The sequence below is a fragment of the Pongo pygmaeus genome, chromosome 13, assembly GCF_028885625.2.
Source record: "Pongo pygmaeus isolate AG05252 chromosome 13, NHGRI_mPonPyg2-v2.0_pri, whole genome shotgun sequence".
In the NCBI taxonomy this organism is placed as follows: domain Eukaryota; kingdom Metazoa; phylum Chordata; class Mammalia; order Primates; family Hominidae; genus Pongo; species Pongo pygmaeus.
The window spans coordinates 67166814-67192421 of NC_072386.2; the positions used below are offsets into that span (position 1 = coordinate 67166814).

Here is a 25608-nt window from a genome sequence, read left to right on the forward strand (position 1 = left end):
CTGCTGATGTGACTAATGTAATTCACATGGAGGCCTGGAGAAGCAATCAAAATGAACTTGGAACTTGTGTTTTACGGGTCCAGTCAACCAGAAGGCCTCTAATTTGGCACAAAATGTTACAGATACTCCCCAAAGGCACAAGGTAGACCCTCGATAACTGTTTGATGAATGAATAACCTCATGCCTGTGCCGCTATGGGCTCCATATTGGCTGCCTCCTGGCCCTACCTTGGTGCCTCCCTCAAGCTTTCTAAGAAGGAAATGGCTCGAGGTGACAGAGCCCCCACTGCCTGCTCGGCCCCCACTGTCCCCTTCACTTTGCCCAGTGTTTCTTTCCAACCATACAAATCCAGACCCAGAAGCACAGGCATGTACACAAAAATATTTCCAGAACACAAACAGGATTTATTTAACAAAAATCTGTAATAACATAAATTATACACTCCACACCCCCAGGATAACTTCATGTGGATTTGAAGTCAGTGTTAAAGGGACTAGAGGAGATTTAGTCACTCTTCTCAGAGTTACTACTCATACCTTAAACTGCTAATATTTATTTTTAATTAAAATGTAGCATTTGGGTTTTCTATGTTTAATTTTTTAATAAAGAGAAGTAAAAAGAAGAAAACTAAGATGACTTATCTCTGCAGAGATAATCTTATTCTGCAGAAATAATCTCTATCCACATTTTAAAAAGTAAATTGAATATAACAGAAAAATTAACAGGCAAATTATCTTTTCCCACTCCATTCAAAGGTAATCATTTTTACAGTTTCTTATTTCTTGAAAAAATAACATATCTGTAACTATTTATGTATTCTTTATCAAAGGTATCTCATACACACACAAAGGGATATTCATAAACACATAAACTTCTTTCTATACCTCACTTCCCTCATGCCTGTTATATATTGATAATCTTTTTATATCAATAAACATAGCTTTACCTCATTCTTTTTAAAAATTTAAACATTTGAACAAACCCCTGCTAAAAGGCATCCCATTTAGATCACTCTCAGAATATACTATCCAGATTTTATTTGATTTTTACTGGCACTGGTTCGAAGGTCACTGTCATGCTTTGTTTCAATTAGCAAAATAAATTTGAAATAATCTCTGGCTTGTTTACTTCTCTTCAAGGAAAATAAAAAAGTATTTTCTATGCAACTATTTCAAATCCACTCAACAGAAGGTTCTTCAATCCTCAAACTTCATCCAGTGAAAGCGCTAATCCTGATATTTCTCTGGTTTCTTTGATGGCATGACCCCTTGTGTAAATATTGATAGAGATTACACTGACAGTTGTGTAAGTCAGCTAGATCCCAGCCAGGGACAAAGGAATTTATGAAAGGCCAGGAATAGAGAATTCGAGACAGAGAATCCTCCAATCACCTCATTTAGCACTTTCATAATCAGATCATTAAATGATACCCTAACACTACACAAGGCCTTGAATCACCCATCAAGAGGCATAAAGAACAATAGTTAGCAGCTCTGCCTGGGACGTCAGGCCTCCTGGGCTCAGTTTCCCACTCTGACATGTGCTACTTGTGTGATCTTGGGAAAGTTATTTACCTCCACAAACCTTAGTGCCTGTATCTCTAAAGTTGGGGCAAGTGATAGTACCTACATTGAAGAACTATTTAAGATAAAATCATATATTTCCAATAAAGACTGGCATAGAGTGCCTGACATGGATTCACACTCATTTTAGCACCCAGAAGTATACACAGTCCCTGCCCTTAGGGAGCTCACAAAGTACTGGGAGAGACAACTGTGATGGGTCTATGACACAGGGGATACATTCAATAATTCCGTGAGGAGGCACAGCAATTGCATGACACTCCTGGCCTCTGCCCCTTCCTCTCTTTCGCACCACTCTTCCATGTCATTAGAGGACTGCCCTGCTGGGTCAGGCCTGAGTCTTCCCGAACACATGATGACCTTATAGCTAAGTCTACCACATTCTGGGTTTAGGACAAGTCCTCACTCCAGTTATGACCCACGCTCTCTATACTTCAGCATTAACCACAATACATTTTGGTCACCTTATGCTTTGCTGTTTGGTCTTATCCTCAATTTCTTTAAAACTTGGTTGATGAAAAGGGTATTATCTATTGAATATCTCTCCTAGTTCATAAGCAAGCCATTGTTCCCTTCAGCACTTTTTTTTTTTTTTTGGCCCTCAGGGATTCTAAAACAGCTGTCTGGTGACTCTGCTTGAGAAGTCCTTGTCACAGACTTAACTTTTCCTGAAAGGGTACATTTGCAGCTCAACAAACACTTCCTAAGAGCTAAGCATGGCCAATCCCAAGCTTCCCAAACTAAATTGAGGGCCCCATGCAAGGCTTTTTGGTTATCTTGCAACTCAGAAGCAATATTCCCAATGGCCAAATATTTCTTTGGAAAAAGACAAACATGGCCACGTAGACCCCTGTTGCTTTTTGTCCGATATCACATTCCCGTAGTCAAGGAGGCAAAATTCTATCCCATGGGAGAACAGCTGAGCATGTCCTTTGAGGTTATGGATACTACCACGTAGATGAATCTCTCAGATACATTTGAGTTCATAATATTGTCTTCACACAGGGTTTTAATATCATTGACTTCACGTTTATTGAGCCCGAAGGGATGCAGAGGTAAGCCCGACATGATTCCCCAACAAAGAACTCTTGGTCTGAAGTGGGAGAGATGCATAAATTAAGAATTATAATGTAATATGAAGGATGCTGGGCATTACAGGTACACCGGAAAGAGTATCTAACCCAAGGGTGCGTGGGTGGAAAAAGAAGGTGTCAAAGAAAGTCTTCTGTCAGATTTTTGTTTGTTTGTTTGAGACAGAGTCTCGCTCTGTCGCCCAGGCTAGAGTGCAGTGGTGCGATCTCGGCTCACTGTAAGCTCTGCCTCCCAGGTTCACGCCATTCTCCTGCCTCAGCCTCCCAAGTAGCTGGGACTACAGACGTCCACCATCACGCCCGGCTAATTTTTTGTATTTTTAGTGAAGATGGGGTCTCACCGTGTTAGCCAGGATAGTCTCGATCTCCTGTCCTTGTGATTCGCCCACCTCAGCCTCCCAAAGTGCTGGGATTACAGGCATGAGCCACTGCGCCCAGCCCAGATTTCTTATTTAAGACAAATAAATGAAGTTAGCTATTTATGAGTACAAAGGAAATCAGTTTCAGGACGTTCCGGCAGATGGAGGATGTGAGATGACAGTGAGGCCTGGGAGAAGCAGGAAACCACAATCCAATAGGGAGAGGAAATGAGGCTGGACACTGGGAGAGACAGGTTCAAGAAGGGCCAGAATGTGGCCTTAAGGTCACCTGCATGAGCTCATTAAAAAAATCATATTCCTTTGCCCCAGGAATGGGTTCTTCAGTGGATAGGCTTTTGGCAAACTGGCCTGCATCTATGTCAGGCACTGCAGCTACAAAGGTGGGAAAAAGTAGGCATAGACCTTGGCCTTCATGGATCTTCCATTGTAGTGGAGGACGAGAAAGACTTGGGCAGGCAAAGAGAAAAGGGAAGCAGAGAGAAGAGCATGTGGAAAAGTCCTGGACTTGAAGGAGCATTGTGAATACAGGGACCAAAAGAAAGGAGGTCACTGTGGTTGAAGCTGAATGAGCATGCGGCAGAGCCGGGCAGACACTGCTGCCAAAAACCACAAGGCTTGCAAAAATAGTAAAAGAGAGGCTGTTGATCTGCTATTGGGTTCCCCCCCCTTAAAATGCCAAAACTATGTTATAATAACTTGAGATTTCTAATGGTGTTCATCTGGAATTCAAAGGTATTTGTTTGTTTGTTTATGCATTGCCTTTGTCTGAGAGCTGGAGGAAACAGACATGAATACAGCATTGCTCTTGAGGAATTCAAGAGTGAGCTGGTGCCAGTTTCTGTGGCTCACGTCAGTAATCCCAACACTTTGGAAGGCCAAGGTAGGAGGATCACTTGTGTCTAGGAATTCAAGACCAGCCTGGGCAACATAGTGAGATCCCATCTTTACAAAAAAATAAAAAATTAGCCAGGCCTGGTGGTGCACACCTGTAGTCCCAGTTAGGAGGCTGAAGTGGGAGGATTGCTTAAGCCTGGGAGGTCGAAGTTGCAGTGAGCCATGATCATGCCACTGCACTCAACCCATGCAACACAGCAAGACCCTGTCTCAAAAAAAACAAAAACAAACAAAAAAAAAACCAGAGCTGGAAGAGACAGCCATGTAACAGAGTTTCACACTATGGGGAGAGATGGGCACTAACAGGAGCAGGTGGTACATGACCCCCAAGCAGAGAGTCACTGAAGACTTAGAGGTCTCCAGGAAACCTTTACTCAACGATCTCCTCCACAAGGCAATGGACCATTAAATCCTCGAAGCTGTGTAATACCAGACTAGTTGCCAATTTTATCTCCTCTTGGGCCCAATCTTTAGAAAGCACTCTTAGCTTGTGCTGTTCATTTCATTCATATAACAAATATTTATCAAATGTCTGCTATTGCTATGGGTTAGGTCTCCTTGTCTAAGTTTCCTAAGTGAAAATTATTATTTGGCATTATCAGCCTTTCATATCAACCTCCAGTGGCAGAGATACCACTCACTTGGAGGCAGGGAAGCAAAACTGTCATATATGGGTGTTCATAATCAAAGTAACACAGGTCAGCTGGGCATGGTGGCTCACGCCTGTAATCCCAGCACTTTGGGAGGCCAAGGCAGCCGATCACTTGAGGCCAGGAGTTCGAGACCAGCCTGGCCAACATGGTGAAACCACATCTCTACTAAAAATACAAAAATTAGACGGGTGCGGTAGTGTGCGCCCGTAGTCCTGGCTACTCGGGAAGCTAAGGTGGGAGAATCACTTGAATCTAGGAGGCGGAGGTTGCAGTGAGCTGAGATGGCACCACTGCACTCCAGCTTGGGCAACAGAGTGAGACCCCATTGGGGGTGGGGGGCAGTAGGGGGCAGGGGAATGTAACACAGGTCTTGACCTGGCATGGAGGTTAGGAAGGACATCAAGTTACACCTTTGTGGACAGTGACAAGAGTAATCTCTGGCCAAATATATAAAATCAAAACATCTCTCACAACAGTAATGACAACCTGTCTCTTAAAGATAGGAAAGTGAGGATCGTGGTTGAAAAGAACAGGCTCTTGATTTCCCTTAACACAGAGCCCACTGTTGGCTGGACTCAGACGTGTGAACAGCCAGAGCCAGCCAAGTGCCTGGTGCAGTTTGGACCTTTCTCTGCTAGTGAGAGAGTGGAGGAATCACAGAAAGGGCACATTGGTTAGGGAAAATCATCCTCCAATCGTTTAACCCTCTCATCGCCAAATTTAACAGAAATCAAGCAACCTGAAAAATATCATGGGAATTCTTCCTCATCTTCCTGCCCTTCCGACCTGAGCTCTCTGTGAGGACTTTCCTGTCCATAGATGCTTGTTCTCATGGTGTGGAGATGTATAGGAGTGCAGGAGATGCAGATGCCCACGTTTCAGGGAGGGGCCGCTCATTCATTCATTCATTCACTCAAAAATAGGGAGCGATGGGCCACCCATTAATTCATTGTTTCAAAAATAGGCATAAAGAGCCAAAAGAGAGGTATCATCAGCAGGAAGAGGGTGAGGATGCACCTGGAAGCCACACACATTGGAGAACACAGGTTCTTCACTGCAAGTCTGTGTATGTGTATTTCTGGTGCTTATCCTGGTACTTTTTTTTTTTTTTTTTTTTGAGACACAGTATCACTCTGTCACCCAGGCTGGAGTGCAGTGGTGTAATCATGGCTCACTGCAGCCTCAACATCCCCAGGCTCAGGTGATTCTCCCATCTCAGCCTCTTGAGTAGCTGGGACTACAGATGCACACCACACTCGGATAATTTTTATATTTTTTGTAGAAACACGATATTGCCATGCTGCCCAGGCTGGTCTTGAACTCCTGGGCTCAAGCAATCCACCTGCCTCAGCCTCCCAAAGCATTAGGATTACAAGTGTGAGCCACCATGCCTGGCCATATCTTCATACTTTTTTAATATGTCTTAAAAGAACTCTTGTATTATATGAAGTAAAACAGCTTATATTGACATATTATGTATAACATTGTACTTAATGCAGTGTCTTATTAACTAGGAAGCCCAATAAAGGAAGCTTTGGTGAAAAAGGTAGCCTGTTCAGGACACAGCAGAATGTGATTTTTCACTTCTGAAGGTATGTTACTCACACGTTTAAATTTTGTAATATCACCAGAAGCCAACATAGCCCTCAATGGAGGAAGGGAATAAAAACACTGAGAGTTTTGGGGAGCCACCCAAAACTGTTGAGGATAAAAATGACAGGGCAGGAATTTCACTTTAGGCCAGCTGTTGTCCCTTTCTAGTATACCAAGAGCTAACTTGACCTTCGGAAGAAAAACTTTCTCATTTAGAGTAATTACTAACATTGTGGAGGGCTCCACACATCAGTGAATCCAAATAATGACCATCATGATGATAAAACCCCAAAGCAAAGGCAAGTCTCTACACAACTTACCTGGCAAGACATTCTAGATCAACACAAAGCAGAGATACAGTGGGTGGGATCGGGAGTTCAGAGCCTTGGAGAGAACTAGGGGCTGCCACTGGTCAGTCTTAATGGTCTCCCACATGCCATCTTTCAACCACTTCTACTGCCTTCAGGATAAAAGGAAGGCAGCTAACTTAGAGGCACTCAAAATACACACGCAGAGTTATTCCTGTTATCATCAACCTTTTTACAATCAACCACAACTTAACTATGCAAATGATTAGAACACTAGTGGTGTTTTCTTAAAAGAAAATTTAGAAAAATCAGTCATCCTCTTATCTTTAATGAATTGTACACCCACACACAGAGGCAAATAACTTCCTAACCAGGTCATATAAATGGCCAAGTTACACAAACCAGCCCATATCTTTACTTCTAATTACAGATGCCATTTTTTTTAAAAAGAGAAAGTGCCATTATTTTAAAATTTGATTTAGATAAAATACACAGTTAAATGTGAAAGATATTTTACATCAGTTTTAGATCATCTTAAATTAAACCTGATAGGGTTTTGGTGTCAGAAATCAAGGTCAAGTACACAAGATACAATGTCACAAAGCTCCCTGAAAACATTTTAGCTGCCAAAAAGAAGCATCAGTTATAAAAGCAAACTGTCTTAGCTTCTAATGAATATGCTTTTCACTCTAAAGGCAGGTTTACTGATAAAACAAAAACAGAGGCCGGGCGAGGTGGCTCACACCTGTAATCTCAACACGTTGGGAGGCCGAGGCGGGTGGATCACCTGAGGTCAGAAGTTCGAGAGCAGCCTGGCCAACATGGTGAAACCCCATCTCTACTAAAAATACAAAAATTAGCTGGGCATGGTGGTGGGTGCCTGTATTCCCAGCTATTCGGGAGGCTGAGGCAGTAGAATCACTCGAACCTGGGAGGTGGAGGTTGCAGTGAGCCGAGATTGTGCCACTGCACTCCAGCCTGGCTGACACAGCGAGACTCTGTCTCAAAAGAAGAAAAAAAAATTTAAACAAAACCAAAGCCAAAAACCTTTTAACAATTTGTTTATATCGGATTAGTTAATATATTCCATTTAAAATACATGTCCCCTTCCCTACCGCCAATTTTTTTAAAAAAAAGCTTTTAAACAAAGTTAAATAATTCACATTCTCACTTATAAGTGGGCGCTAAATAATGTGTACATATGCACACAGAGTATGAAATAATAGACACTGGAGACTAGGAAGGGTGGGAGGTGGTGAGGGAGGAGAAATTACTTAATAGGTACAATGTACACTACTTGGTGATGGTTACACTGAAAGCCCAGACCAGGCATGGTAACTCACACCTGTAGTCCCAGCACTTTGGGAGGCTGAGGTGGGTGGATCACCTGAGATCAGGAGTTCGAGACCAGCCTGGCCAACATGGCAAAACCCTATCTCTATTAAAAGTACAAAAATTAGCCGGGCGTGGTGGTATATTCCTGTAATCCCGGCTACTCGGGGGACTGAGGCAGGAGAATCACTTGAACCTGGAGGCGGAGGTTCTAGGGAACTGAGATGGCGCCACTATGCTCCAGGCTGGGCAACAGAGTGAAACTCCATCTCAAAAAAGTAAAAATAAAAAAATAAAGGCCCAGACTTCACCACTATGCGACACAGCCATGCAATAAAACTGCATTTTTACCCCTTAAATTTATTTTTTTAAAACTTTTAATACAGAGGGGATGCTTTCTAGAATATTTTGCCTAGGATACTGTTGCAGAGCTTATTAATCAGTTAATAAGCAAACTGGCCCCTAAATTCACTAATACCAGATGAACACCTGAATCCCTTGGCAGGACTCCAAAACAACCCCAAAAGGGGAATTTACCTCTTGGTACATGTTTGAGGCATTCATTGATCAGTGAAGTAACTGGATGTTTAGAAAATGCAATTCTGAAAGAAGAACAGCACAGACACACCTCTGTTGCCTTTTTACCACCAGAGAACTGGGGCACAGCTCTGCTGTGGGAAAGCAAATTCTGAAGGATTTCAGATCTAACGAGCATGTTCCTAGCATCACTGATAATGATTCTAACATTCACAAAAGACGTGAATTATGAGAGTGTTTCAAATGTTCCCCTTTATATTTTAGGATAGCAATATAAAGTGGAATACTTATTTATTTATTTATTTATTTGGGATGGAGTCTTGCTCTGTTGCCCAGGCTGGAGTGCAATGACAACATCTTGGCTTACTGCAACCTCCACCTCACAGGTTCAAGAGATTCTCCTGCCTCAGACTCCTGTGCTTGCAATTTAAAAGACTCAGAAAAATATTTCACATGTGTTGGATGGATGTATAAGTGTTCAAATAGAATGATGGCCTCACTAGTTTCTGGATTGTTTGTAACTTTGCAGGATCTCCCTTTTTCATTAGGTTTTAAAAGCATTTCTTTGGATTTGGTAGGTTCATACTCAGTTTTGAGGTAGGGGAAGAATTTATTAACATTGCAATGGTTAAATCAATGTTATTACTCATCATTGGCTCCCAAACTTCCTCATATCCCAGTTCAGGCTTAAAGGGTAGTGGGTGTTTTAATTGTGATGGCAATCAAGAAGAAAGTTCAGTTTCTTTCCCATCTTATTCTTTCCCATTTTCCAAACTCTTATATTTCAAGCTCTGATTACAGCAGTTTTCACACTAAAGTAAACACTGATTAATCAGAAAACTGTTGGGATAAATGGAAAAGCTCCTGCCTAGAATTTTGGTGGAGAATTTGTTGTTTGTTGTTGTTGTTATTGTGACAACAGGTAGAGCTCAACAGAGTACTTGGTAAGGAGAAAAAGGGACCATGTGATTTTTAACACCCACCAGGACATGGGAAGCAGGGCCTGAGTTTAACATTCACCAGAGAACCAGCAACCCTGGGCTACAGCCAAAGTTGGAACATTGGCCTCTGTGTTCCCAAAGGTTTGTGCAGAATCTGAATTTTTCAAATTGGATGAGGAAGTGGGACAGAAAAATGTATTTAAACAGATGTTTTAAAAAGTAGAACATAAGAGGCTCTTAAAATACTCCCAGCCCCGAAAAACTCTCCAATAAAATTTTCACTGAACTCTGCCTGATTTCTTCACACGCATCCTTAAGAAATTCTCCTGGAAATTCAGCCTTCCACTTTCTGAGAATGGAAAGTGAAGCTGGAGGAGTTATTTATGCATAAATGTGAGACTTTATCGAAGCGCTTTCTGGTGTTAGAAATATACTCTCCTATGATCCCGCCCCCAAAATACCACACTTGATTGCTTAAATATGAAGTTAGATGTTTGATGCTTATGTTTTATACTTGATGAATTATCTCAGTAAATCAAAATATTAATGATTAGTAAAAATACAAACTAATTTCCTAATATAATGTCTTTATTTACTCACAAGCAAAATCATATGGTACATATATTTTTTTGAGATGGAGTCTCACTCTGTCACCCAGGCTGGGGTGCAATGGTGCGATCTCAGCTCACTGCAACCTCCGTCTCCCAGATTCAAGCGATTCTCCTGCCTCAGCCTCCAGAGTAGCTGGGACTACAGGCATGCACCACCATGCCCGGCTAATTTTTATATATATTTTTAGTAGAGACATGGCTTCACCATATTGGCCAGGCTGGTCTCGAATTCCTGACCTCAGGAGATCTTCCTGTCTCGGCCCCAAAAAGTGCTGGGATTACAGGCATGGCCCATATGGTATTCTTATTATAAACAAAACCTACACCTTCAACCTGTTATTAACACAATCTGCATCTCTGATTGTCTTATCCATCAAAAGGAAATTACGCTTTCTATGTAGCAACAGTAGGAGAAGGAAGGCAAGAAGGCGCCATTGATGTGACCTTGAGAGAATGCGCTGCAGCTTCTTCCTCTGCCCCCATCCGCATCTCAGAGCTGGAGCTCTGGGCATGAGGCTGTGCTCTGTCCCTGAAAGACTCAAAGGAAACAAACAGCATTTGCTGTGTTTGTCACCTGGAGATACTGGCAAGGCTAATATAACCAAGGCAGCCCAGTTCGGCTGAACACAACACACACTGTCAATGCTGCCCGCACCATTTACCTTTGGGTGGAGATTAATTAGGTCATTCCATGGAAAAGATTACCAGAAATCTCCCTTCCTGCTATGGAAAGGTTGACAGGAAAGCAGAATCCAAATTGAACCCCTTCAAATTATGTTAAGACACATATTTATCAGTGGTTCTGGACCCTGGCTGCCCAATCAGAATCACCTGGGAGGGACCTAAAACTCAATCCACATGCTCAGGCTGCCTTACAGAGCATTAACTCTTGAGTCTGTGGGGGTGATACTCTTGGCATTGGCGTAACAGCCCCACAGATGATTCCAATGTGCAGCCAAGACTGAGAATCATTGTTTGGGATGTCCTAGTGCCTGATAAACCCAGCAGTAGGAAGACGAGGAACTCCAAGGGACTAAGTGATAAAGGCATCCACTTATCCAAATGTGGGACCTGCAAAAACTTCAAACAAAATTAGCAGAGGCCTTGTGAGTTAATTCAAATAAAAACATTCAACCTTTTAAGAGTGGTGGTTGACTGGACAGCTCAAGTGCATAGTCTCAACTGGATTTTGAATGCAGCAAAAGCTTTTAATGGAAGAGTAAAATGCTTTCTGAAGACAAATCCAGTCCTCACACTTCTAGAAACATTGCCTTCTAAATTAGATACTTGGAGTGGAATGGCAGGCAAAATAATACCCTTACTGTTTAATTATTGTATTTGTCCATTCTTGCATTGCTAAACAGAAATACCTGACACTGGGCAATTTATAAAGAAAATACGTTTAATTGGCTCATGGTTCTGGAGGCTGTACAGGAAGCAGGGTGCTGGCATCTGCTCGGCTTCTGGGGAGGCCTCAGGAAACTTACAATCATGGCCGAAGGTGAAGGGGGAGCAGGCACATCACATGGCCAGAGCAGGAACAAGGCTGGGGAGGGAGGGGGTGCCACACACTTTCAAACAACTAGATTTCATGAGAACTCACTCACGGTCATGAGTGACAACAGGATGGTGCTAAACCATTCATGAGAAACCACCCTCATGATCCAATCACCTCCCACACTGGGGATTACAATTCAACACAAGATTTGGGCACAGGCACAGATCCAAACCATATCAACTATTAACTCTTCTTTAAAAAATCTGTTTTGGTTCTTGTCATGATTGCCCTTACAATTAAATTTAAGTCCCGTGCAAATACAACATGACCCCAGTGTAGTTTGGCGCTCCTATAAGCAGAGCAGAAGGGCAGCGAAGGAGCTAGGGTCAGCTGTGAAGAGCCTGTAGTCCTCCTTTTTTTCTGGAGATTACTGAATATGGAACTAACGCGTTTTTGAGATGTCACGTAGGGCTGACCTTTGCCCTTGGGAAATTCTGTATCTACATCATGCAAGCAGATTCTGCAGAACCTTTAAGGGGTTCATATTTTTTTCCTTCACTGTAGGACAGGCCTAGAATGAGAATTTCCCAAGTTCAAGAGACTGCAAACAGCAAAAATTATGATGCTTTTCTGGCTTCTGTGAAATCATCACAAGTAAACATGAGTTATAAGCTAACTCAGACTTAGGAACCCTGCCACTGAGCAAATGCCTTTGTAATATTTATTCAAGAAGTCATAAATTCAAATTGCTCCCATAAAATACTCTTGAGAGACATTCATAAAAATTAAGGTTTATCAACAGAGTGAGCAAATACATATGAATCATTTCTTTTTAATAAAATAAGCAGGCAAGGTATAAGAAAAAAATCTTCAAGGCTATATCTTAATTGAAAAAACATGTTAGTTAAAAAACAAATGCGGAACTAAATTTCTGATAAATTTCCTTTAATAAGTGGCCTGTCAAGTAATAGGCAAAGACTTTCAATAGCCTAGCTGAGCAATAATCTCACTAACATTTAAAATAAAACCCTCTAAAACCACTTTAAATTCTCTTCTACATATATAAGAAAATGTTCCCAGCTCTGAAAGAAACAGAAACAAACAGAAAAAACAGCAGATAATAGAGAAATAAATACTCAGCAATAAGTAATGAGAAGACTGCACCACTGTGAAAATAAAAGCTAAAGTTTTATTCATCCCTGCCATAACTAATCAATTGTTTCAAGTTATACAATACTTTGTAAAGAAGATAACATATAGCATGCCTCCTAAACTATCACTGAATACGACTGAACCACTAATCATTTTATGACCTAAGCATGGTACTTTGTCACAGTTTCATGTTTGGAATCAAGACTAGCTCTAAGAAAAAATTATTAGAAATAATAGCCACAGGAAAATGATAGAGAAGAAATTGATGAAAATGACCTAAACAAGTAATAAAAAGAAAATGAGCTTATTTCTGATTTTTGAAGCTGCCCCAATAATAACCTTGTGTTTCTCGAGGGTCATTTAATTTGTAAATCACTTCCTTTTGCTCATAGTGGCTTATGAAGTAGACAGAGCATGTCTCATTTAACAGATAAGAAAATGGAAAAACAGAGACTTCCCCAGGACCAGGGTCAGCAAAGTACAACAACTGATTAAATCCACTCATGGACTGTGAATTTTTTGCATGGCCCATGAGTCAAAAGTAGTTCTTACTATTCTCAACTGTATTCTTAACTTACTATTGTTATTATACATTCTGTACGTAGAGTTTATAATTGAGCCACACTTACTCATTTACTTATTAGATATTGCCTATGTCTGCTTTCTGCACTACAACAGCAGAACTGGGTAGTTCCAACAGAGACCATATAGCCCACAAATATTGACTCCCTGGCCCTTTACAGAAAAGTTTGCAGACCCCAGCCCTAGACCCACAGTGGAACCATGAGCAAAGCCCAGATTTTTTAGAGCCAATCAAGGGTTCTTTCCATTTGACCTTCTGCCTCTCCTTAAGCCATTTTAGCATTCAGTTCATCCCAGGTGTCTGTTTGAGAAAGTTTATGCAACAGGAATTGAGATACTTGAGCCAGACATGGCAAGTGAGGAGGAGACGGGAGGTACAATGGACTTGTATCCTAGTTTCACAGTCATGGATGGAGAAGAATCCTGCCCAGGGATGGTTTGTTCTTTTTTTTTTTTTTTTTTTTGAGACGGAGTCTCGTTCTGTTGCCCAGGTTGGAGTGCAGTGGCGCAATCTTGGCTCACTGCAAGCTCCGCCTCCCAGGTTCGCGCCATTTTCCTCCCGCAGCCTCCCGAGTATCTGGGACTACAGGTGCCCGCCAACACGCCCGGTTAATTTTTTTTATTTTTGGTAGAGACGGGGTTTCACCGCGTTAGCCAGGATGGTCTCGATCTCCTGACCTCGTAATCCGCCTGCCTCGGCCTCCCAAAGTACTGGGATTACAGGTGTAAGCCAACGCACCCGGCCGTGTCCCAGGATGGTTTGTACCCAGAATCTCACCCATACCTAATTTAGACAATGAGATTTGTGACTTTTTTTTTTAAAAAAAAAACAGAGTTTCACTTTGTCCCCTGGCTGGAGTGCAGAGGCACCATCTGAGCTCACTGCAACCTCCACCTCGCAGACTCAATGGATCCTCCCACCTCAGCCTCCCGAGTAGCTGGGATTACAAGTGTGCACCATCACACCCAGCTAATTTTTGTATTTTTTTTTTTTTTGGAGATGGGGTTTCACCATGTTACCCAGGCTGATCTCAAAACCCTGGGCTCAAGAGATGGCTGCCCGCCTCGGCCTCCCAAAGTACTGGGTTACAGGCACAACCCACTGTGCCCGGCCTGATTTGGGACTTTTTGAGTTGATATTTGGATTAGAATTGGGTCTTAGAGTTGATGCTGGAATGGGTTGACTTTTAGGGATGTCGGGATGGAGTAGATGTATGTTGCACATGGGATGGACATGAATCTTGGGGAGCCAGAGGGGTTGAATTGTGTTCCCCCGAAGCTCATGCTGACCCAAAACTTCAGAGTGTAACCTCATTTGGAAAGAGAGTCTCTGTAGATGCAAGCAAGATAAGGTCATACTGGATTAGGGTCAACCCTAATCCAGTGACTGGTATCCTTATAAGAAAAGGGAAATTTGGACACAGACCCAGAGAGGACACTGCTGTGGACACGCAGACACAGGGGAGAAGCCAGGCAAAGGCAGAGGCAGAGGCTGGAGGAAAGCATCTACAAGCCAATGGACGGCAAGGATTTCCAGCCACCACCAGAAGCTGGGGAAGAAGCCGGCAACAGATTCTCTCAGAGCCTCCAGTTAGAACCAATCAACCTTGGTTTTGGCCCTTTAGCATGACGAACTGTAAAAACAATAAATTTCTGTCTTAAGCCATCCAATCTTAAGTATTTTGTTATAACAGCCCTAGAAAACTAACACAGATTAGGGGGCAAACGGAGATGGCCTAGACAAAATAATTAAGGTCAAGAGAAAAGGAGACAGTGGTAGATGTCAAACCACATAAAACCATTTTGTTTAAAATATAAACTGAGTACTCTAGGAGCTCATGAGGAAAAACAAAACAAAAGCAAAAACCTAGAAGCTTTGATAACTAAGCTGATTAGGTTTTATAAACGCTGCTGCCAAAAGGTAAGCAGAAGTGGCTTACACAGGAGACTTTTCTCCCCACTGGGTCTGTTTACAAATCCATCCTTGAATTCCAAGCTTCGCCCAGTCACCTCACCATGACTGGTAAACAAAACGCATTTTACAACAGGGGAAAAACAGATGAACTGAAATCACCCCCAAGAACATTCCTGCCTCTTCACTGAAGTCATCTTAAATCTCCACAGAAAGCCTAATTTTTAGAGTACATTAGAAAGGGTAAGTAAAAAAAGAACTGTACCTTTTCAAAAAGACACAGCAATGTATAAAGGAATCATCTCAGTCACTTCTAGAATCTCCTAGTGGCTCAGCGTGCGCCTCTCACCTTACTTCACACCAGATATACCATAGGCCAAGCTTGTCCAACCCATGGCCCGTGGGCCACAATGCAGCCCAGGACAGTTTTAAATGCAGCCCAATGCAAATTTGTAAGCTTTCTTAAAACAGAATGAGATTTTTTGCAATTTTTTTTTAAGCTCATCACCTATTGTTAGCGTTAGTGTGTTTTATGTGTGGCTCAAAACAATTCTTCCAATGTGGCCCAGGGAAGCCAAAAGACTGGATATCCTTGCTGTAGGCTAATTCACCCCACACAACTTTTTTGTTGTTTTGTTTTTTGAGACGGAGTTTCCAGCCCAGGCTGGAGTGCAATGGTGCGATCTTGGCTTACTGCAACCTCCACCTCCCAGGTTCAAGTGATTCTCCTGCCTCAGCCTCCCTAGTAGGTGGTATTACAGGTGACTGCCACCACACCCAGCTAATGTTTTATAATTTTAGTAGAGACGGGGTTTCACTATGTTGGCCAGGCTGGTCTCGAACTCCTGACCTCAGGTGATCCACCTGCCTTGGCCTCCCAAAGTGCTGGGATTACAGGCGTAAGCCACCGTGCCCGGCCCATCCTACACAAGTTTTAGCATGACTCTGTTGCAGGGTGAAATTGTAGGCAAGATGTGTTCCTTCATTTCTTCAGGACTGCAAGGAAATGATGGTAAAGACATAGATTGTAGAGATGAGGTAAAGGCAAGTCTAAAATTTGGTGCCTACTGTGTTTTCCTATGTAATCCCGTAAAAATTTAAATTGATTGCTTTAAAACTTTTTTTAATCATATATATATGAGTATAGGTGCCACAAGTTCATAATAAAGTTGTCCTTAGGGGTCCATACTAAAGCCCATGCAATTCTGGCATTTTACTAGCTAAATTCCTTCTTCACAGATCCACGAGAGACCCGTCTGACACAGAATTTTTCTCTTTATCATCATGTCATGTTGTAATTTGGTATCAATTATTTTAAATAAACTCTTATTTCTAATCTAGTTGCTTAATGAACTCAGACACAGTATTATTCTCCTCCGGATTTGCGTTCCAATATACCATATAAAATTTTATTTTCCTCCTCCTCTCTCCTTCCTGCCTCATTATTTTCCTCTGGTTTTCAGCAGATTTGTATTTTAAGTAACTGGTGGTGAGGGGAAAGCAAATGGCAGCTTGACACCAGCACTTTATGGGAGCACATTGCTGGCTGGGCCATTAGCGTTGTGCTCATGAGCCAGTCACTTAGTTCCCAAGAAGGGTGAACTCCCAGAAAAAACAAACAAAACTCACTGATTTCTCTGAGTAGTCTGCAGCAATTAGTGAAAACATTTCCTGAGACTGGGAATTCTTGAAATGCTGGCCACTGTAAACCCAATGTCCCCATTGCTCCAATGAAGAAATTAACTGGGTCTCTTAGCAGAAAGAGAAAATGTATGACTTCCTTTTCTCAGCGCCGGAAATAAGCAACCTAAATAACAGCCCGAACTTCGGAATCCCTGCACACTGCGTAGCCTCACTCTACCACCATGAGAGAAGTCCTGCAGAAAGAAGACCAGGGGGCTAACTAAATTCCTTAAACTCCTCTCAGTGATCCCCACACCCCAGGGAACAAGAGCGTCTTCTGGCATCTGACCAAAGCACTGAGGGAATCTTTGTGCTAACCAGAGTGGGCAGGCACACATTCACAAATAGGGCAAGCACTCCCTAAGCACGTTACCTTATTCTGTTCACACACATACTGTATCCTTAGCGTGTCCATCGCTCTGATCATGGCTTGCATGGCGGTGAATATGTTTTGGTAAACCAGCTTCGTGAACCCCTTTCTGTCTTCGTCGCTGTAACCAGACCCATGGATAATTCTCATCTGCTTGATAAAGGTGCTTTTCCCACTTTCACCAGTTCCTATAAGACAAAACAAGTGGAAAACACTGTCAGCAGACTTCCAAAGGAACACACGGAGAAACAGATGACCTCCTGGCAGTATTAATCCACATCCCAATTAATAGGTTGATGGGTTGGATTTGGAAGGGACTGCCAAATGGTTATGCAGTTTTAGGCTACAGAGCAATGCCAGCCCAAGCCTCAGGCAAGTGCCATCCTCAGTCCAGGGAAATGCTTCCCCAAATCCTTGCCCTAAGTCCTTGAAAAACAGGCAACCATGTCTGAAAGACCTGAGCATTTGAAAGCTTTGTCACTGCGAAGATGGCAGTGGCAGTGATAGGGCTGCGTCAGGGTGCAGGGAGGGTTTGAGCCATAGGAACACTTGGAGGAGAGAAAAAGACTCATGAATCAGTCAACTCCTTCCTTTCAGATACACAAATATTCTTCATCCCTGCACAAGAAAGCACCATTTCCCAGCGGTGCCAAATGTCTATGTGCTTGCTTCTTTTCACGTCTCAACACACAGTTCAGGAGGTCCTCGAAACTCACAACACTTGCACATGGCAGCCAAGGAACGTGTTACAGTATGAAGCCATCCCTATTGTTCTTAAATGTGCATTAGAAGTCCAGATAGAACATATGTGAAAAATGACATCAAAACCCTACATTCATATTAGATTGAGAGTTTGTTTGAAAAGGTAGTAAAAGTTGCAGTATAAGTAATAGCAATTTAGACAACAGAATTAAAATATTTGCTAATATTTTCTTTGATAAAGATAATTTATCATATGACACCCCTTTACCATGTTTGGAACATGATGTATCCTATTCATGGCTCCTCACAACCACTTGATGAAATATATGCTATTGCTGATACAGTTCAGACCTGTGTCCCTACCCAAATCTCACGTTGAATTGTAATCCCCAGTGTTGGAGGTGGGGCCTGGTGGGAGGTGACTGGATCATGGGGGTGGTTTCTCATGAATGCTTTAGCACCCTCACCTTGGTGCTGTTCTCATGAGAGTTCTTGCAAGATCTGGTTGTTTAAAAGTGTATGGCACCCCTCCCCCTCACTCTCTCTTGCTCCTGCTCTGGCCACATGAAGTTCCTGCTCCCCCTTTACCTTCCACCATGATTGTAAGCTTCCTGAGGCCTCCCCAGAAGCTGAGCAGACGTCAGCATCATGCTTCCCGTACAGCTTGTGGAACCGTGAGCCAATTCAACCTCTTTTCTTTATAAATTACCCAGTCTCAGGGATTTCTTCGTAGCAATGTGAAAACAGACGAATACAATTATCATCTTCATTTTACAGATAAGAAACCTAAGATTCTAATTGGTTAAATAATCTCTGCAAGTTCACAGTCGGCAAGAGAAAGAACTGGGATTTACTCAGAATTGAACTACAATGACAAACTCAATTATTAGAGAAGAATGTCTCAATCTGATCTAAAGGGGAGAAACCCAAAGTCCACACTTACACACTGAACCTCAAACCTCAGCCAACCCACTGTCTCGCAGGCTCAGGCTGCTGGGGCACATGGGAGAACCCCCAGATGGGGAGTGTCCTCACACACAGTCTCACTGGCCTTGTTTCAGCCTCCAGAGACAGGATAGGTAGACACTGTCCTCCCATCTCAGAGACCAGAAAACTGGTAATTAGTCAGGGGACAAGCCAAGGTTGGGTGCAGATGCAGAATTGGGGCTGGAAGTCAGGTGTCAATGCCTTGGCCTTCAATGTTCACCACAGACATCACGTATCCTAGAAAGGATTTCCTTCCCCTGCATGCCACCAACAGTTAGCCCTGCCTGCTTTAGGCCCTCAAAGTGCCTTGGATACCCAGAAGCAGAACATCGCCTAAATGCTTGCTTGCAAATATATCTCTCACCATACCTTTCATCCAGTAAAGGCAGGGCCCGAGATTCACACATTTGGGTACCACGAACAATGTGCCTGCTTTATAGAAAGCACCCAAAGAAATGGTCAATGAAGGACTGAATGGAACAAACATGAGAAGTCAGCAGGTTTCCTCCATAGGTCTTATATCATGGACAACCTCAGAAAAACGAGACATGAATTGAACAAGGATAAACTGTGATGAGACCACGTGCCCCTGGGAGCCACCATTTTGTAATGACTCTTGGCTGCACAAACCCTATATGAGAAGTGAGGACCTGTAGAAAGACCTTATACTGTCCAAGCTGGGTTCAAAGTCCCAAGTCAGATTAGCTCTCTACTCCTGCAGCATCTTGGAGTCCCTGCATGTGACTATGATACGGCCACGTCGGTCTCTTATTCTACCCGGCAGAGTTGAGCCACAATCCAGTGCTAGATTACCCCAAGCAAACATTAATATGGCTATATTTACACATTGTGAAGCTGATGTGAATGCAGAGATTATGTAATCACCTCAAGACAGGCTGTGGTTTTGGTCCTGAAGCCAGAAAAATCACTCAAGACATACCCAAAAATCTACACTAAGAGAATCTTTTTGCTAATAAGAAAGAGCCATTCACTTACAATGTTATTAATAGTTAAAGCTAACCCCACCTCCAGCCCCAAACACACAAACATTTTTTCAAAGCCACCCATTTTTTATTTCAGACATGGAGTATTTCAAAAAGAAAACGTTAAAAGTGATTTTAAGGGTTCATACAAGAGAAGATATAGATGTATTCAATAAATATCCATATTTTAAAATATTCTTTAGTTTTAAATTGTGGTTGTTCAAAGAATTAAAAAACCAAATGTGGGGCAAAAGAGGGCAGAGTAAAGGCAAAGAAGAGGGACTGAAAGACACACAGAACCGAGGGCTGAGAGAGCAAAGAGACTCACCTTGCAGAGATCCTCCACTCTCATTTAAGCCTCAGCATCACCCAGCTAGTGTATTTTTTTTTCCAGAAGGGAAATGGAAAATCAGAAAGATTAAATTGGTTGTCCAAAGTCACTCAGTTTGGAAGTGTTGTGGCCTGGGTCCAAATGCAGGTTTATGTTGGTGTATGCACGTCCCAGGATAGCACCCCTAGTTATGGGGTGTTACCCCTAGTTATGAGCTGATTTTACACTGCTTATTTCCCCCAAGTACATGGTCTCATCCATCGCTCCTATCAGCTTACGTGCAGTCTTCACCTGGTACAGAGATTTCAATCCTTGGAACTTTACCTTTCAGCCTGCAGAGATCTGCTATAAATAAGATGGTCCCAGCAGCAGGTGAATGCAGGGGAAGGTAGATGATGGCATCAATCTGTCTATAATGACAGCGGTGACCAGGACCACAGGGACCAGTTAAACTCAAGCTGAGGATCTCAGTTGAGTTTCCTCACTTGTTCCAAACAGAAACTCAACACTCACACATCAAGTATATGATTGTTCATTTATTCACAAAAAGCAAAAGAAAAATCCAAAGGGTATGATTTTTAGAGTGAAAATTATTGGTGATTGGAGGACTGGGTGACGTAGATCCTACCTAACTACCTATTAGAATATATGTGGTTTGTTTCAGTAGCATGGGTCTGCTCTGCCTTGTTTTTTATCTCTTTGCGAGGAATTTCTCACCTGCATCCCCATAAAATGCATGTGCTGGTGGAGGGTCCTCTGCAGCCTGAACAGCTACACACAGTGAAGAGAACAGAAACCCTCACCCTGGCAGCAGCTTTTTGGTTTACAAGGAGTGGGAGGTCTTTTAACTGAAAGGTCAATTTTGGTGTCTGGTTCCAAAGGGATTCACTTACATGTAATGAGGCTAGGGGTGGAGGGGTCACAGTCCAGAGGGCTTGCAATCCTGGACCCAATCCATAAAGTCACGGAGCGAAAGAAAGAATAAAACTACAGTTCCGTCTCTAGACTCTGTTTCAAATATAATTAGGGGAAACGGCTCTTCTCCATTTAGTTTTTCTCTGTTTTCATATTTGAAAATAAAATCCAACAATGGTAATAAGTACTTTTAAACTTTCAGCACCATATATATATATATATTTTGGAGACAGAGTCTTGCTCTGTTGCTCAGGCTGGAGTGCAGTGACATGATCTCAGCTCACTGCATGCAACTTCCACCTCTGGGTTTAAGCAATTCTCGTGCCTCAGCCTCCCCAGTAGCTGGGATTACAGGCATGCGCCACCACACCTGGCTAATTTTTGTATTTTTAGTAGAGACAGGGTTTTGCCATGTTGCCCAGGCTGGTCTCAAACCCCTGAGCTCAGGCCATCCTCCTGCCTCGGCCTCTCAAAGTGCAAGGATTACAGGCGTGAGCCACCATGCCTGGCCTGGCACCTGATATATTTGAGATAGTTGCTCACCATCATCCAACTGCAACTGTCCTTTGTCATAAAATCAGTGGCAACCTTCTGGGGAAGGCACCCTGGCCAGTAATATATTCACTAGAGGACTTAACGTCCCTTTCTCTGCGTGGATCCTCTCTGACCTCTCAGCAGGGGATAAAACTGCTCCTGGTCTAAGGCTCCCATAATCTCCCAAGTCTCCTGCTATACAGGTTTGCCTTGGATCCTCTGCCTCCCCTCTCACCCTAAACTTGAGATATTTCCTTTTCCAGGGCGGACACTCAATTACTGGTTAAATTGAACATAGAGACCTTGCTAGTTGGCACATACAGATAATTTCCTTTCTATAAAGCTCACCTCCACCAGCTTCCTGCTTACTGTGGGTGAGAGCTGTGAGCCTTTGACCTTGCAGGCTGGGAGTTTTCCTACAAGACACTTGCTCCTGGCCTTCCACTCAACTAGCGTTTCCCAAACCTCAATTATCTGTGTACCAACCTTGTGATATTTCTCAGACCCATATGTCACCTGTGTGATTATTTAATATTTAGCTTTATTATTTCAATAAACTTGTAATGAAAGGAAACCTGTCACAAGTAAAAGACCAGTATTATTTGCCATGATCAAACTAAATATAACAAAACAAATGACTTCAGCAATATTTCAAATAAAAAATCCTGTCTATCACCAGTGATCTGGGAACCACATTTTGGAAAATAATACATATGAATTATCATTTCTTATGTGAAATTTACCCGTTTACTTTTCATCCTTAAAGGAGATTCCACCACTCTTCTCTCTAGAGTCTTCTGAAATTCTACCCATTAACCTCATCCCAATACAAAATAACCAAGGATTGAAACTCGTATAAGTACAAAAGGCCTTTAGGAGCCAGGAGGAAACAGAGGCCAAAGCAACATAAATCTTTCCCAAGTTATAGTCCAAGGACATCAAAACAGAAAGCCAATTGTTCTAATGTTTATGTAAAATTCAGAAAGACTGCCTCCCAGAGAGCCAAAGCAGGCTGATAAAGCTTCCTAGATAGGAAGCACCATCTCCCAATTGTCTGTGATGTGTTCTGAAACCATCGTGAGAAGCCACTGTTTGTAGCTCAGTTTTGCATGAGACAATGTAAACAGAACAAAAGAAGTCAGAACAAGAATGAGGACACAGTTCTGGATGTTGCTCATGCTGTCTAAATCATCTATGTGCCCAACAGGCGGAAGACAGACATGCGCATAACGGATGTGACCAGCAGGTTGGCTCTCTAAGGACAGGGATCTTTTTTCTTTTTCTCGTTTCCTGGTATCTTTGGAGCCTAAAAGAGCACAGAGTAAGAGCCTAATAAAATATTCATGAATGGGTGTGTATTGGCTGTAGACAGTCAGGATGGCTTCTGTTTTGAAAAGCAACAAGGAGGTGGATTTCCCCCTCAGAGTAGATGAGTCTGTTGTGTATGCAAAGCAACCTCACCAGCGAGCAGGGGCTCTGATGAAGACACTTGAGGCCAGGTGCCAGCACACTGGGAGGCTCAGGTTCCATTTCAGGGCTTTTTAATGGGGGGGATAAAGGACTTAAGAAAATTCCTTTTGTAATCTTTAGGAAGGAGCGGTTTTCAGCAGCAAAGAGGCCTGCCCAGAGGATGGTGCCAGGCCTTTGGGGGCACTCTGCTTGGCCCCAGAGAACTCATGACTGACCTTGGGCAGTAGCTACCCATGCCGCAGGAGTTTCTGCACCTGTGTGTACTGCAACCCTGGGGCTTGTTAAAGATACTGATTTATGGGCCGGGCGCGGTAGCTCACGACTGTAATCCCAGCACTTTGGGAGGCGGAGGCGGGAGGATCATGAAGTCAGGAGATCAAGACCATCCTGGCTAACACGGTGAAACCCCGTCTCTACTAAAAATACAAAAAATTAGCCGAGTGTGGTGGCGGGCTCCTGTAGTCCCAGCTACTCGGGAGGCTGAGGCAGGAGAATGGCGTGAACCCAGGAGGCGGAGGTTGCTCTGAGCTGAGCCGAGATCGCGCCACTGCACTCCAGCCTGGGCGACATGTGAGACTCCGTCTAGGAAAAACAAAAACCAAAACAAAAAAGATACTGATTTAAGAGAGAATCAGCTAATGCTGAGAGAAATTCCAAATGACTCCCTACCTAAGTGCAGGACAGCATCCAATGAGGGAGAGGGATGCTGATTAAAAATGCAGATTCTTGGGCCCCTTGTCAGGTCTAATAATTTTGACAGATTTGAAAATATACATTTTTCACCAGTATTCCAGGGGTTTGGATGCACCCGGTCCACAGGCTGGTTGGGAAACACTTCTCTGGGGCCCTTCAAAGGGGAACCTGTGCTAATAGAATATGCCTGGGACTGGAATGCTCAAGCTATTGCATTACATTCAGTTTAGTTGATTTTTTTTTTTCCAAGCAAGTTCCAACTTTATTTCTGCATGAATAAAATATCCCCTCTGGAGCTCTGTTTTTCAGTTTCCGGGGGAAAACATTTTTAAAGTGTCGATAAGATTCACTTCTTCAAGTTACTCCTGCCAGTTTCTGTCCAGCCCCTACATCACCATCACAGCCAGGTCACTCTCCCAGCTTCTGTTCTTGCGAATAGAGGAGGTGCTATTTTTCACCATAAAAGGAGAAGTAGCAATAATTCTAGGCAACAGAGAACTAGAAACAATTGGAGACAGAGTTCATGGCTGCTGTCTCAACAAAAGAGGTTAATACGAGGCTTTCAAAATAAAAAAGAGTTGAAAGAAACTAAGTGATGAGGCTCAATACACAGTTTAAGATTAAAAAACAACAGCAGAACAATGGAGCAGAATTCAAAATATGTTGTATTATTTTTGTTAGGTTTTTTTTGTGTGTGCGTGAGAGAGACAGAGTCTCGCTCTGTTGCGCAGGCTGGAGTGCAGTCACACGATCTTGGTTTACTGCAACCTCCGCCTCCCAGGTTCAAGCAATTCTTCTGCCTCAGCCTCCCGAGCAGCTGGGATTACAAGCATGCGCCACCACACCTGGCTAATTTTTGTATTTTTAGTAGAGACGGGGTTTCACCATGTTGGCCAGGCTGGTCTCGAACTTCTGGACTCAAGCTATCTGCCCACCTTGACCTCCCAAAGTGCTGGATTACAGGTGTAAGACACCATGCCCTGCCTTATTAGTCTTTTGATTCTTTAATCTGCAAAACCATCTTTATTGCCTAACTAAGAAGAGCAGCAATTCCAAATATTTCCTGCTACTTTCTATCATCTTTGGGTCTCATTTTGATAAAGAATTTTCAAGTCCTAACTTGATTTGGGAGTACCTCTTATATCAGACAAAGTCAATGGGTCATGCTAACAAGTTTTAATCACAGAGAATTTTTGAATAATTATTTTTCTAATTTGAGATATCAAAAATAATATATTTCTCCTATTTGCCATATGTGCATTTTTTTACATCTGCATGCATCTTTTTTATGGATACAAAGTATTTTACATATTTATGGGGTACCTATGAATATCTGTTACATGCATAAAATCAAGCCAGGGTATTTGGGGTATCCATCACCTTGAGTATTTATCATGTCTATGTGTCAGTAACATTTCAAGTCCTCTCTTCTAGCTACTTTGAGTATACAATACACTGTTGCTAATTATGGTCACTCTACTTTGCTATCAAATATTGAGCTTATTTCTTCTATCTAACTGCATGATTGTACCCACTAATCAACCTCCCTTCATCCTTCCCTCCCACCCACACCCTCTTCCTGGCCTTTGGTATTTATTATTCTATTCTCGGCTCCACAAGACAAAGTGTTTTATCTCCCACCTATGAGTGAGAACATGCAGTATCTGTCTTGCTGTGCCTGGCTTATCCCACTTAACATAATGACCTCCATTTCCATCCATGTTGCTGCAAATGACATGATTTCGTTCTTTTTCTATGGCTGAATAGTATCCCACTATGTATATATACCACACTTTCTTTATCCATCTGTCCATCAATGGACACTTAGGTTGATTCCTTATCTTTGCTATTGTGAATAGGGCTGTGATAAACA

General features: G+C 42.6%; 1 protein-coding gene and 1 long non-coding RNA gene across 2 annotated transcripts in view; one reads left to right on the plus strand and one right to left on the minus strand.

Moving 5' to 3' along the window:
* Positions 1–14821, plus strand: part of LOC129044200 (uncharacterized) — a 79451-nt gene extending 64630 nt beyond the window's left edge. Inside the window, exons 3-5 of the long non-coding RNA XR_008504630.1 lie at positions 5566–5667; positions 6116–6193; positions 14559–14821. This is a non-coding gene — a long non-coding RNA (uncharacterized LOC129044200). The remainder of the gene's footprint in view (positions 1–5565; positions 5668–6115; positions 6194–14558) is intronic.
* The window catches only part of GNA14 (G protein subunit alpha 14), a 228435-nt gene that overhangs the window by 88998 nt on the left and 113829 nt on the right, over positions 1–25608 (minus strand). The window contains exon 2 of the mRNA XM_054501916.1: positions 17124–17308. Within this exon, the coding sequence (XP_054357891.1) occupies positions 17124–17308 (185 nt within the window). The remainder of the gene's footprint in view (positions 1–17123; positions 17309–25608) is intronic.